Source organism: Lepidothrix coronata, unplaced genomic scaffold (genome assembly GCF_001604755.1).
Source record: "Lepidothrix coronata isolate B3197 unplaced genomic scaffold, Lepidothrix_coronata-1.0 Scaffold3, whole genome shotgun sequence".
NCBI classification, from domain to species: Eukaryota; Metazoa; Chordata; class Aves; order Passeriformes; family Pipridae; genus Lepidothrix; species Lepidothrix coronata.
This window is the reverse complement of record NW_016690183.1, coordinates 10,997,710-11,013,121: the sequence shown is the minus strand read 5'-3', so window position 1 is coordinate 11,013,121 and position 15,412 is coordinate 10,997,710. Positions and strand designations below refer to the sequence as shown.

Below are 15,412 nucleotides of genomic sequence, written 5' to 3'. Positions count from 1 at the left end.
ACCCATCCATAAGTTTACCCAGAACACCTGTTATTATTCAGCTTGATAGCTAACCTTAGGTCCTCTCTTGCAGTTTTTTTTCCTGCCATTTCTACATCAATTAACCCCTCTCAAGTCAATGAAAAACTACTGTAAAACTCACTCTTAGCAGCAATTACACCTGAGGCTTGGCAAAGACAGGACTTTTGACATGAAATGAGAGATTACATACCAAAAGCCACCTGAAAGAAAAATTCAATTATTATCAAGTGAAGCAAACCACTCAGCACAAAAGCATTGCTTGTGCCTAATTAACCTTTACAACAATAATGAACAATTATATGCTACAAAGAAGAAATGAAAGATGATGAAAAGATCATGAAGAATTTCCCACTGGAAGGTTTATTTCATTCTCAATGTGATATTACATCCTACTCTGAATAGCAGAACAAGCAGCTGTGTAAGGTCAGTCATAGTTACTCATGCAGTCAGGGGCATCTGACACTAAACAAACTGAAGAAAATTAACCCAAGGTTAGCCTCACCTCCTCCTTCTGATCCTTAGAGGTTTTGTTTTGTTACAGGATGGACTCTGTCAGGTAATAACAATTTTTATTATTATTTATTATTAGCTTATTAAGTATTGGGTAACAAATACTGCTTTATGGAACTGCATATTTTATCAGGTCAGATGTTCACTCCCAGTCCAATATTTATCTCTAATAGTTTCTGGGGAAAGGCTTTATAGATGGGGGAATGATATGGCGACATTTCTTCAGGCTGTTTTCTGCCTCTGTGGACTAAACACCGTCTGGCTGTATTTAGCAGCTTTCAGTACAAAATTCTTCTCTAACCATGTTCACTTATTTCAGAAATGGAACCTACATCCTGCAGCAAGGAATGCCCCAGGTTGTCTGTATATTCAGTGGGGGAAAAAGAGCTCCTCTTATGTTTCCTTTGTTTGGAGACTGCTGGTTTAATAGGCAAAATTTCTCTTAATGTCCCCTTGTCCTTATATCAGGAGAGATAATGAGGAGTCATCTCCTTCTACAGTTGGTGGGATATTGTAAAAGGAGCCAGAAGAGTGGGGTTTGATGCCCACCTCTGATGTGCACTGGAAAGTTGTGTTTTCAGCAGTGTGTAAGCCAAGGTCTGCAAAACAAAGCAGTACAGCAATAGTTCATGCCAATCACTGAATGCACGGCCAACCATCCTCAGAAACACTGTGTGGCATTAAATATTTAACCATTAGTCCACTGCCTCAAAGGCTCATTATAGCCACTCTTCTGAAGAATGAAAGGAACCAGCAAGGCAGACAGCCAATTCTTAAAACAAACCATGGGCAGAAATTCAATTAGAAATGGCCATCTTTAGCCCTGTTTTGGGAAGTGGGCATCCCCCAAACTGCTGCATCATCCGCACTGTGGTAGGTGCAGGCAATGTGCATGCAGTGAGTCTTCTCATCCAAAACGCTCAAGGCATTTCTATATCCTGCTACACAGATATGAATCATAGAATCATTAAGGCTTGAAAAGACCTCTAAGATCACTGAGTCCAATGATTAACCTAGTGGCAAAGTGTTCATCACTAAACCGTGTCTCCAAGTGCCACATCCATACATCTTTTGAACACTTTAAGCATGGTGACTTCCTCACTTCCCTGGGCAGCCTATTCTATTGCCTGACCACCCTTTCAGTGAAGAAATTTTTCCCGATATCCAATCTAAACCCTCCCCGGTGCATTGAGGCCATTTCCTCTTGTCCTGTAATTGTTACCTTGGAAAAGATACCGACTCCCACCTTGCTACAATCTTCCTGAGGCTCGTAGGATTGCAGTTGAAACACCAGTCGAGACTGCTTCAACGTTTGCCCTAAGCTGGCCACTGCCCAAGACTAGATAGTAATGCCCTACAGCAGCAACGTGATTTTAGACAATATGAGCTAAGCAGGTGTGGAAGCTGTGAGCATTTCTGAAGCACAGTCTCTGGGCTAAGCATGAGTTGTATAATTCTGAAGACTGAGGGAACAAGTTTCCCTCTCCCTTACCTATCAATAGGAGCTCTGAGAGACAACACTCCAAAACTCCAAGCCCTGTCTGGGCAGCACCCTCCATCAGAGCCTCTCCACTGAACATTAAGGGAGGGAAACTGGTTTCTCTATAATTAGCCCAAAGGGGCAACACAGGCTATGGCTTAACAAATGGAGGGGCTGAAAAGACACTGACCTATGCACATTTTAGGAACACAAATGAAATAATCATACTGAAGCATCCAATGGTCATGTCAGGGAGGGTCCCCACGCTACAGCTAAGGGGGCGGAGAACAAGATGCTCTGGGCATTCTACAACCTCCCTGCACGTTTCCATTCCTTGCTGCTGGGATAATTCATGCAGTCTTCCTTCAGTACAGGAAGTTTTTCACACAGAGTTAAACAGAAACACAAGATAATACAGTTCTAGGAGAAAATCATTGACTTTTGGGGCAGCACAAAGGGCAAAGCAAGAGCAAATGGCATCTGGTTTCTGTTAGGATGCACAGCCTCTGCAAATGACAGCCCAAATGAATTAGACCCATCCAAAAGGCTGATCAGTGTCATCTAATGCAGTCAGCTTAATTCAGGATATGCCTCTTTGGTTTCTCAGTGCAATATAAACTTTAGAAAAAAAGTGGCAAATTAAATATGTATGGGGCCTTGGGAGAGCTTTCCATCAGCTGTAGAATATAAAAAGAAGGAGAAAGCAATATACAATTAACCAGGAAAGGATGCAGTAGGCAAAGGGAAAATGCAACAAACAGTCTCTAGCACCACAACAGGGGTGCCACAGAGTAGATGCCTGAGTCTGCCAATTTCCAAAGGAAGACTAGCGAAAAATAAGCCCACAGTGACAGAGCATCCCCACAGGAGAAGTGTATGTCCTGTAAATAATTTCACTGGAGCTGGACTCTGAACTCATGGTGACCAATTGATAAGTTGCTTGAACTACATTTGGCCAGGTGAATCTAACAGCACCCGTCTTATGGAGATTACCCATAAATATTTCAAAAGACTGAGAAAAAAATGTTGAGCTTCACCTACCTATTTTTGTTACGTGTATTTGCAGGTCATTTCTTTTTTCCTCCTCTTCCTCTTCTGACAATGCTGAAACATCTCTGGTTTAATAGCAGAAGGGTGCTAAGCAATCCAGCTCAAAATAATTTTATTAATGAACAAAAAGTTTAATTAATATCATATTAAAAATATCTTATTATTAAAATATAAAATTAGAGGATAATTTTTGTGCTTCACTTAATACAGAAAAAAAAATTACTTGTCTTCAAATGCAAGTTCTTCCAGCATAAAACAAATATGTGCACCACCACGTGAGATGTCTCCCCCATGTATATGATACTGTAATAATTAGGGCATTCTCCATAGCTGAGGGAGAACACTTTCAGTTTCCTCATATGCCTAAGGAGATTCAAACTCTTTGAAGAGTGAGACACAATCAGAGGATGTAAGACATTTTGGGGTGGGTGGCTGTGACCTCCTCCCGAAACTGCTCAATTTTACATAAAAAGCTAAAGTCTCATTTCAGCAGGAATGTACATTAACGTTCAGGTAGGTGCTGCTGTCACAAGGCTGAGAGAAGTCAGCCAGCAGGATCCCTACTACCACAGCTAAGTACATGTTTTATACCAGCTGGTCATTGTACTAGCAGAGACAGGTAAACTGTGGGAAAGCATGGCCATGGTCAGGCATAGGATATGCTGTTTGCTAAGGGGACATGACCAAAAGTGGAATAAAGACCTGAGGAAATTCTCTCTTTACAGAAGCACGATTCCTAGGCTTTCCTTTTTGACTCTCTTGCCCATCTCTACCAAGAGCATCTACAGCCCAGCTTGCCATCAATCTATGATGCTGAGAGCAGATTTTTTTTACTAGGCAATTCATTCATTGTTCCCTGACAAGTGGGAAGATTAGTAAGGTAACAGTAGCACTTCGGAGAAGAAATAGGACTTAAATATAGTGACAACCAAAGCATCTCTTCACCCCAGACACTGGGTGCACAGAGATTCCTCCTCCCTCCCCTCTCGTTCAGCCTGGGCACACACAAATCTGTCCTGCTCAAGGTCACCTGCAGGTAGGTCCTTCCTGCTGGACTGTGGAGTCTTGACAGAGAAGGACACCCATTCATTCAGCTGTCAGTTGTTCTGTAGCAGCAAATCCAATTATGTGTAATTATAGTAATGCTAGGAGAGAAACCTCTGTAGTATATAAAACACTAAAAAGAAATAAGCCATACAATGCAGAGCATCTGAAATGAGAGCTCAGGGTCACAGGCAAAATTCAAATGCAGTATCTTGATTTAAAAAAAGGAAAAAAAAATCAATCAGCAGGCTCTCCCAAGGCATTTCACCTCTAATTGAAGAGTGAATTGTGTTTACTTAACTGCTCATGCTCTTGACTGTCTCTCAGCAAATGAATCATGATTACACTACATAAAATTCAGTGTTTGGCTTTCTTATGATCCCACAGGACTGGATTCCACACTTTAAGACACACACGTAAAAAAAGACTGAAGTCTGAAAGATATCTGTTCATTGTACAGAAAAGAAAAATGTTTGTTTTAAATATGGGAAGTAGCCCCTCCTGTGCTTGTTTCCACAGCTGAAGTAGAAAGTAAAGAAAAGGTCAGCTATCTTAAATGTAAAATAAAAGCTCTTTCACATTCAGATTAACAATGGTCCAGGGCCTTGTAGGCTGCTGTAATCTTGGGTGGACCTAAAACTGTATTATAACGCATATGGATTTTACACACAAAAGGATCTCGGATTTTTCATAATGCATACGCCTTATTCTGGAGTGTTCAACTCCTATCTATTGTAAAAGTGTTCAAAATTTATCAAAAATGGAGTTTAAGTGAAAAACAACACCAACTTTTGTCTGATAAACGCATTTGTGTCTCAGATGTTGTCATCATGGAATCAAAATGAGGAACTCAATGCAGCATTTATGAATCAAAACCAATTAATCAGAACAAGAAGAGAATTTGAGTGAAGATGGACACAGTAATGAGAAACACCACTGGAATTAAAAGTTTTAAAAATTTCTGGCAAACCACTATGTTTTAAAAGCCAAACCCCCAAATATATTGTTCATCCCCACTTACTTGAACACAATGGACCAGATTTTTGGGCCATCTTGTGTCAAAACAGTTTACAGCTGGAGTACCGATGAACGGGCAGAGTTTCTATGCAGCAGTGTTGCTGGTTACTGTGGTTGCTACATTAGTAGCAACTAATCTTCCATCCAGTGGACGGGATATCATGAGACAACTACGTCTTCTAATATACAACTGTTGTATGGCCTCTTGGAGAGGTATGACTTAGTAGAAGCTTGTAACAGTGACGAATTGTGTTTGTGACATTACTGGTTGTCCTAGGGATTGGAAAAGTGCAAACTCAGTTTAAGATGAACTGGTACATCGTTCACTGAATACTTTGTGTGTGGCTATGCTACAATTTCTAAGTGGTCTTAGCTGTTATGGTATATATGATGAGACAAAGGTATGTTGTCTTCTCGTCAAACTCCTGTAAGCCCTTTAAGCACCATTCCCCCATTAGCTTTACCTGAAACAAGACAATGCAGAACCAAATGGAAGTTCACTCAGAAACAGAGGAGACCAAGCAGGTGGTAGAAACATGACCTTCCTCCATAAGGTCAAATAGCTTTATTGTGATTAAGCACTACAATACAGTATATATCCATAAAAAACTCTATAGTGTATATAAATTATTCCTTCCATTCAGTAATTCTCTTTTTGTTTTCTTTTTTTTTTTTCATTTCCATTACAGCTTTGGTACAATGTGATTTTTATCATATTTTTAAATACTTTTAGCTTCACAAAGTCAACACAAAGTACAAAACTAATCCGAATCGGGGATATTACAATCTACACAGTGGTGTTCAGTGGTAGGAAAAAATCTTACCTCAATGAATTCATGTCACTAGCTAAGCTATAAAGGCATACCTAGCAGACATGACAAAAATATGCACCATTAACCAGCAAACATTTTTTTTTTCAAAATTTATTTTACTTTTATTTTTTTTACAGATTTTTCCAGCAGCAAATCACTTGAGCATAGGTCAGTACCTATGCCCTCAACTGTTTATCCTGTTGTGTTCCTCTTCATTTGAAGGCCATGATTTATTTGTCAAATAATGCACCGCTACCCTCATATATCCACTCTAAGCCACAGTGTCAGTACTTGACCTGCCACCCTGCATTGTTGATGCTCGTACAGTTTGTCCTGCAGCTGGCAGAAATAACTGGAACGTTATTGGAGGGGCAGTGTGGGGCAATCAACCGTAGGTTGTTCTGTGGGGCAGGAGGTATGACATTACAGTAGACAGGCATTCCAGTGGCTGTAAGTGTTCCTTGACCTGATTGATTAGGTAGCATGATTGGTTGTTGATATGATTGTTGTGGCAATCCTTGAGAACCCTGGGTCATTGGCACCTAGGTAGGAATACAGAAAGATGTAGAAAAAAAGAAGATAGCAATTACTAAGCAAATTAAAGTAGTTTCCCAGTATCCCTACGTTCCTTCTAGCTGAATTTGAGTATACTACATGTTCTGCCCAAATGTGTCATTTTGTGCTGCTCAGAGCTGTTCTCATCTCGAGGATTTTTTTGTTAGAGAAGGGTTTAAGAGAATTCCCTCTGCTCCTAGGTCAGGAAAGTGTCTCTGTTATGACCTAGTGGAATATGAACTTCTGGGATCAGTGCAAATGAAAGACTTGACCCTGGTATATCTAGGCCATCTAAAAAGTCTAAACCCCTATCTTGATCATTAACCTTTAAAACACATTTTCAGTACAGTAATTCTGAAGATGTAAGGGGAAAATTTTACCCACAAGTAATTCCCCCATTTCCATCTGGGTTGCTGTACTGTTTTCAGAGAAGCCAAGGGAAAAGTGGAATGGCTGCTCAATCAGTGCAATCTATTAAAATGTTAGATATCATTTAGTTTCTTAACTTTCCAGAGAAACCAGTAAGAAATGTAAGCACAGGCCACCTCTCATATGCTCTTGGCATATCTCACAGAAACTAGGTATAAGGTGGGGAAATAAGTCTGGGAACTTACAGACCTGGTAAAAATCAAGACACTGCCTTCCCTCTCCCCAGAACCCAATAAACAATAATCCATCTGGCTACAGCTTATTATAGAAGACATGGTGAGATCCTTGGCAGGAGTCTCCACAGAAGAGTAATTTTTAACTTGATCAGGCAAAGCCCTCAACTTCATTACAGGAAACAGTACTGTACTGGCAAAAAAAAAAAAAAGAAGAAATACACAATGTTCTTATATTTATTTAATTAATTTTCTTCACAGGAAGAAGTCTAATTCCTTCATTTTTTGTGACATTTTACTCTCACTGCAAGCTGTAATAAATAGTTCATTTGAAGTATTCCCAATTCAGAATTAAAATCAGGAATACTAACACTATGTAAACAGGAAGCAAAGAAACTGATTTGATTTAGGACATATTCATCAGGAGGCCTCCTGCCACACACTGTCCAAATGAAGCTATATGACCATCGTGTGGTACAAAAACTTAATTCAATTAAGCACTCTCCAAGAAAAGCAGTCTTTCCTTAGGGTTCCTAAATACCTGATAAGACGACATGGCTGGATACTGCACCATCATGCCTTGCACCTGATTTCCCTGTTGATTATTCATCAGGTTCTGGCTTTGGGGCGGCTGCTGCATTCCCATGAGACCCTGGAAACCCTGCTGCTGGTTTGGCAGGACAGACTGGTAACCTGGAAGAAGAAAGACGTCTTCAAATACCCTGTTGCTTGTAAGGGCAAAATTACAACTGTTCTAAGGAACAGGAAATGATCCCATCATTTCTCTCTGCATTAGTTAAAAATTAGTCAAAGCTCATTTCTAGAGAAGCATTACTGGACAGGAAAATTGAAGTGCAATAAACAAATGCTGTGAGCTGACAGCTCAGGCAGGCTAACATGGACAGGCAGCACACTTTTGTTATGCTCTTTTACCCTGTGGCAGAGACCTCCTTGAGGGATGTCTGACTGCAGTGCAGGACTGTAAACCCTAAAAGAGACACAGGGTGCTACTGTCTTTTGACTACTTTCTCAGAGGCAAAAATCCCATCAATTTCAAGGACACCAGTATTTGGCCTTCATCTGTCAGTCTAATCTGAGTTTCTTTCAGGTCACATTTCTTATTTTACCCTCTTATCTTTCTTGTAATGCAGCTTCCTAGCGTGATGTAAACAGAGAAGGCTTTATTTTAATCAAGAAGAACATCTGTATACACACTGGTTCCTATTTGCAAGGGGTTTTTTTATGTTATTAGAGCATACTAGGGGTCATATTCCATCCTACTAGTTTTGTATTTGTCAAAGGAGGAAAATCATAAATTAGAGAGTGTCCTCACCATTTTTCAGTAGGAACACTGCTGACACACAAGTGCCTGCACAAGTATGAGAAGCTGATGCTTCTGTTTTAACTTGTGACTAACTCTGTGTTCAAAGTCACCACAATATTGCAGGTTTTCTCCTGGGACAACTCCTCTACAGCTAACTGAGAAATGGGCAGAGACTGGATGATCTGGAGGGCCAAGCTGCTAATGAGGCAGAAGTGCGAATGGGAGGTGAAGCACGAATGGTGCGCTGCTTGGCAGCAACGTGATCTAGCCTGAGAATGAGCCTAGACAGATGAAAGTGGGTTGGCTGGGTGAATATTTAGAGATGAAGAATTTTGCAGAAAAAGCAGGAAAGGAAAGGAATATGCAGAAAGATCCTGTCCTTGAAAAATGTGGCAAGCCATAAATATTATAAATCTATGAATAATTTCTCTTTAAGATGTTTCTTTAGCACTCTGATTTTTAACATGCAGTTATGCAGTGCACTATTAACTCTGTAGCGATGTTCTTAGAATAAGCATATTTCAGACAAAGAACTACCAGAAGGAGTACTCTATGTCATCTTTATATGAAAAATGCGTGTCACGTCTGCTCAATTGATATTCATGAATATGATACATGATTCGATATACTTCATGAATTGAAAATCATCATCTGGGCATTTCTTCATTATGTAAGAAAAATAAAGTAACAATGTCTCTGTTTCTGCTGCTCTATTGTCAACTGATAGCTTTCCTTCAAAATCTTTTCTATGCCAGAGAAATGTTGGGTATCTATGATCAAGTTTTTGGCATTAAAGATGCCTTTCTACAGATATGAGATTAATGTCTCCAGTCAACTGAGCAAATAAAAAAAAAATTCCATGAGTGATTAACTTGGCTGGGATACAGCATCAAACACCTCCCAGATTCACCAGATTATTATACATTCAAATTTACTCTTTTCCTATGCCCAAACACAGTGTCAGCATATTTTTTAGTCAGAAAAATTACCAACATCAGAAGTGCTGTAACTGAGTTTACAGAAGGCTTATACAGCAATAATAAAATTGCAAGTCCTCTTCTGCTCCAGTATACCAATTATAGGGGGGAGGGATAAAGGACTGAAATAAAAAATTTAGCACTACTATTTTGGTATTTGCAAGACTGGAAGTTTAATAGAGAGGTGTCAACTGACAGCAGAAGCAGCAAGAGATAATTCATCTCACGTCACTTGCAGTTGTTAAAGTAAGTCCCAGATGTGTAAAGAGCGACAGACGGATGGTGGACCAGGGATCAAGTGACACATTTTGGGAATATAACTGAACACTGGATTTGGGCTCAGAGAATTGGATCGTGATGCACCAGCGCAGGGCGGTGGACTGGTACTCTGCAGAGACAGACAGACACCACTCGGGTCAAATAGAAAACTCTTCCGGTATGTCTAGTAAATATGATTGCATTACCATTACTTTAGTCAGATTACTGCTAATGCTCTGCTGTATGTTTGAATACGCAGCTCTCTCTTCCCCTCAGTTTTGTGTTTCACATTCTCCAAATACGACAAATGTATTACCCTATATAGACATGAGTATCAAACTGAAACAAAAACTTATGGAAATGTTGAAGGAGCTACACTTATGACAAACATGTGGGCATGATCTCATAGGGGTATTACAAAAACACAGAATGGCTTTGGCTGGAAGGGACCTTAAAGATCATCTAGTTCCAATGATACATGCACACACAAACACTCTCCACCCTGAAAATCTCCTCTGCATTATCAAACACTGCTTAGTACATGACATAACCACGTTTTAGGTGCAGGAATACGAAAAGAAGACGGGCTTAAGACCTGAGGTCTATTAGGCTATGGATTATTATTTTAACAATCTTCAAGGACTTCAGGAATTTCTCCTGTGCATAGGGCATGGGCACTCTTTACCCCTGTCCCCACATGCAGAGTACTGCTTGCACCCCTAAAAGTGAGACCTTTTTTCTACTCCCTCTGTGAGCCCTTTGCAATTCTCTGACCACACAGAAAAGCATCAACACAAAGAGAAAAATACCTCACGTGCACTCTAACATACTTCCAATTTGATAAGATGGAAGCAAAGAGGTTGTATCCTGAATCCTCCTAGACTTCAAGGGAAAATAAGTCACTTCTTTGGTCCGGAAGGAGGTACTCTTGTCTATTTACTTCCTTGACTTGTGGGTAGAAACAGCGATGTTTAAGGTTACTGGCCTGCGTGTATTCCTGCAACAATGCTGGCTGTCATCTCTTCCTTACTTAATATTCATGGACTTCTTTTTTATCATCAGTACCCGTTGGAATGAAATGAAGTTATGGATGTCAGACCTTGCTGCACAACCCCAGTATAGCATTTAGTCAAAATCCCATGTCCTCTGCAAGGTTCTACAGCTCAGGTAAGGCCACTTCATTTTACCTGATAGCAAAGCTTGATCCTTTACTATGTTAAATATATAAAGAAAAATCCAAGTTCATACATTCTATTGAACACAAAAATCTGACAGGGTACAAAAATATATTCCAACAGTACAGAGGGAGTACAGAATATTAAAAGGTGAATTATTTTTTTATCTATAACAAGCTCTATAAGCAAGAGAAAAAATGCTGTGACAAAACAAAGAAGCCAATGTCTGTTCTGCTAAATGGCTTCTACTTCAGCACAAATGCAAGTGGAACAATTGTCATGCTATGTGGCAATCCATTTGGACAAAAAGTTGTTAATATCAGAAACTAGATGCTCTTGATCTCCTACTACCACAGCCCAAATTCTACATATAACATTTGAAACAAGTCCTTCAGTATTAACTGTGTTATGTCTTCGTATATTTCTGCACACTGGCCAGGAAGAAGAATGAAAGTCAGAGAATTGAGGCTAGTATCAACCTTCCACCAATACTTGTGAAACTGTATTATTCTAGCAAAATCTACTTTTTTTTTTTTTTTTTTTTTTTAGGGCACAGACCATTTGAGAGTGCTATTCCCTCAAAATTACTTATTTTGTACACACACAGAAGTTTCAATCCTCAACTTAGCTCCGCCTTGCTTTTCACTTTTCAGTGAAATGAAAATAATACAGTATTCTCAAAAGTCTGCAAAAGTCTCAAACCGACTGCAGTGCATGAAAAACCACACATCACTGGGCAGAGATGGATGTTTTGGAGCTACAGAGGTGTAAGGATATAAGTGAGAACTGGAAGTGGCACCATGCTTACGTAGCAATAGCTTTATTTGCACTTGCTCTTTTACTCATTAGCTTTCATACTACATACAGAGTAATCCTTAAAAGCCTCTTTACTGTCCCCTGAGAACATACATACGTGGGTTATTTCCTAATGGCAGTACACATCAGATGAACCATCCTATTACTGCAAGCTCCAGGGCCTCTTTACTGCAATTATATCATCCTGCTCTATGTTATCTCTGCTACAAAGGAGGATTTTTTAAATCAGGGCAAACATGAGAGACATTGTTAAACAACCAGAGGAACATATCGTGCACAGAATTTCAATGAATGCCTCAGAGGAAAGATGAGCCTTGGATTGTAGTTGAAATGGAAGAGGCTGTCATACCATCAAGGTAATTCTCTGAACCTTTACAGTCTGCATCACCATGCTGAAAGTCATCTAACTTTAACATTCCGGGGGAGAAAGACTGCATGAAAGACCCACAAATGTATTAATTTCCTGGCAGCTCAAACCACAAAATGCAGTGGTCTTACACCTCTGCCAGTAGTGTCACTCAGAGCTCTAATTAAAACATGTTTGGTGCTCTGCTGGCCTCAGCATACATACTTCAGGAATGGCACATGCATTTTGAGAGGGACTTTTTCATTGCTCATTTTAGATTTGAAGCATGTATTAGCAAGGCAGCTTTGTAACACGTGTATCAGCGCTGCTGGTAAAGAGTAATCAGCACTTTGAGAAGTGCAGCAGTCTGGTGTCGAGTCCCTGAACTGCAAGTCTTATTGTACTCTTACCACTTGAACAGAGTCCTTGCATCCAAGCACATCCGACATAAATACATAAAATCACAGTGGTTTTGATGGAACATGATTTCAGAGCTCATCTGCTTCCTTTCCACTTCACTCAGTGTAGTGCCACCTAAAATGCAGGTACCTTGGCAACACAGTTCACTGGCTTAGACAAGCAAAGTCCAAAAGAAAGTCAAAAGGGAAACCTCAAGCAGAGGTGACTGAGCTGGATGAAATGCTACACAGATGTGGTCATGCTCCTGCCTGCTCTGCAATTACTGCAGTGTCTTTCTGGTTCCCTACCTGCCCCCATCTCCCCCAGTACAGACCAGCTCAGCCTCTGCTGCAACTGCCAGGAGCACTGGGAAGATATTGAACTTGAGCTCCCATGAAAAAGCCAAGGGGAGCAAGCACCACCTCTTGGCGCGAACACAAGGGAATACCCTGCAATGTCCTGAAAACAGTCTAGCAGCAAAAGTTCCTGCACACAGAAGGCTCTTACCTTTATAGAAGACTCCCCCAAACTGATAAGGGCCGAGAAGAAAGCTAAAAACATGTTCCAAGCTCAGAAAGTGCACCTCTTCCTGGAAGACCTAATGAGCTCACACTCTGCTCACCCTCTGGCTTCTCACGTCCAGATGCTACATGCTAGAATTGGGTGCACAATTAATTGCCTAAGGAAAATGTTGGGGTTTTTTTCATTATGTGGTCGACCATTTCACTGCAAATGACGGAATAACGTCTCATGAAAAACTTAAAAGTAATCTATAATTTTAAGCTGATTTTGATTTTAGCCTCACCTCAAAGCATCTTCAGTTTGGAAGACTACCATAGAAGACACGTTTATTAACATCCCCCTCTTGGTGTTATTTTCTGGAGTCTGGAGATTTAAACTGCACCTTGTGCAGCTGGAATCTGAAACACTTCGTAAACAATTTTGTAGTTTAAGCTTGGATTTAAAATCCAAAGCATGCTGCAAAGTAAATCTGCTGCAGTTGATCAATCCACTCTGTCTGCTTTCTCTCTGCAATACACGTCTTGACTTAGTAAGATATTTGAGCTTTATATTCTACTTGAAGACATCACAGATAATTTACTGGTATGAACTGGATACCATCTGAGCTAGAAGGACAAATATATAATAGTTTAATGATAAAAATCCATCCCTTTCCCCTCAAAACATAAGACCAAGCAATTATTTTATTTAGTTTTCACATACATACAAAGGAAAAAAAACCCCATGACTACCTATGCCTGAAATAAAGGACTCTTAAGAAGCAACAGAAAACTTGGAGGTATGAGGTAGCTTATAATGCACATAAAACAGCACATGTCAAAAACCACAGCAGCACACAGACTCATTTCCCCACAGCACTCTGCAAGTTCAGACCATCAAAAAACAAGAGAAGCCTTTTCATAGAAGTGACTCACAGTGTGGCTTCTTTCATTTCAGGTAAAAGCACATCCCACTCCAGCAGTAGAGCTTGCAGGGGAAACCACGGGGTATTACGTTAGTTTTGTTTTCAAAATTTAAAACTAATGACATCGATTCATTCAAGTTGTGCAAGATCAAAACAACTGTTAGCTAATGGCACTCCAGTTACATTCACTGAAAACACATAACCCTGTAAATATATTCCTAAAGTGATTACAATGACAGTGACTCCAATAATTCTCAGCAGAGCTGGGGTTATAAAACTGCAGGATGTTGAACTTTGAGTCTTGAAACATAATTGCTGCCAGAGTCATAGCTTCCAGTCCCTAAATTGTCCATAGCTTTGCTAAAAACACATTCATGCTTCCAAACCTGGTAACAGATCAATAGCCAGACTTGTTGTCAAAACTCACAGAGAAAGAGCCATATTCAGCTGCATGAAGAAACTCAACAAAATGTATATGCATCAGAGATATGAGCCAGTAAGATTTATTATCACAAAAGAAAAAAGAAAAATATTGGATAAAAGACAGTTTGTCTATCTTCCTCACCCTCTATCTCTCTCTGGTTTACAAAGCTACAAATCCCACAAAAGGAATAATGCAAAAATATCTTCATCTAGCTTCAGAAGAAGAAGAACTAAAACTGGAAAATTTCCTGCAATTTTGGATTATTTCAGAGCAATCTATTTGTTGTATTTGGTAAAAACTGCTGCTGAAAATACTCTGATACAATAGAATTTTTTTTTTTTTTGCAGATAACAGCTCTGAAATCCCCCATGTGGCAAGTTCTGCTCAACTGTTAGAGCACAATCTGTCTTACGTAGCTGAACTGCCCCTCCTTGTCCTCTTGCTTTATTCTTCCTCAAAAAGCTATATGAAATCCTGGTTTTACTTGTTTTGCAACCCCAGGGTCTGGAAGAAACCCAAAGGACAGAGCATCTCAAGCATAGCTGGTTTCATGTGCTACTTAGAAAATGCTGCCAACTGGGGGCACTTCTCAGGTGCTAACAAAATGGGAAAAAAAATTAGGGGAATAACACAACTCCCCTAGCAAAGTAAACCCTCCCACTTCAAAAGATGTGTAGGATCACAGCCTCATAAATATTTTTTTTTTTTAACTCTGCTTTTCCTACATAAGCTGGAATAAGGTATTTCTTTACAAAAGGTAAGATAGGATACTTTGTGCACACTTTACCTTGAGAAAAGTGTCTCTCCATTAAACAAATGGGTTCATCTGGGAGGTAGAAAACCCACTATTGTGGTGATTTAGATTATGGCAATGAGAAATGATGAAAGTAACACCACATAGTACATGTAAGATTTAGAGCTTCTTATATGCCACAGAAATATTCATTATCTTTTCTTTTACCCATTTTCTATGATGCCAAGTTTTAACTGCTGGAAGTGAGGAATAGCATTATCTTTTAAAAAACACTTATATGCATGCTCATTGTCCCACGGGGAAAAAACATTTTGCAAAGAGTGCTGAACTCTTACTTAGTGCCTTCTAATTCATCATCCAAGCAACTACCTTTAGGGCAAATATGTGAAATCATGGATACAATGAATTTATGGATCACCTAA

At 39.7% G+C, this 15,412-nt stretch overlaps 1 protein-coding gene across 18 annotated transcripts in view; it reads right to left on the bottom strand.

The window, feature by feature from the left end:
• Positions 1-5,651: 5,651 nt before the first annotated feature.
• The window catches only part of ARPP21 (cAMP regulated phosphoprotein 21), a 191,678-nt gene continuing 181,917 nt past the window's right edge, over positions 5,652-15,412 (bottom strand). For all 18 annotated transcript variants that reach the window (XM_017821650.1, XM_017821745.1, XM_017821754.1 and 15 more), the window contains 2 exons: positions 7,633-7,784; positions 5,652-6,476 (listed from right to left, as the gene is read on the bottom strand). In XM_017821650.1, coding sequence (XP_017677139.1) covers positions 6,219-6,476; positions 7,633-7,784 — 410 coding nt within the window. In that variant the 3' untranslated portion in view covers positions 5,652-6,218. The remainder of the gene's footprint in view (positions 6,477-7,632; positions 7,785-15,412) is intronic.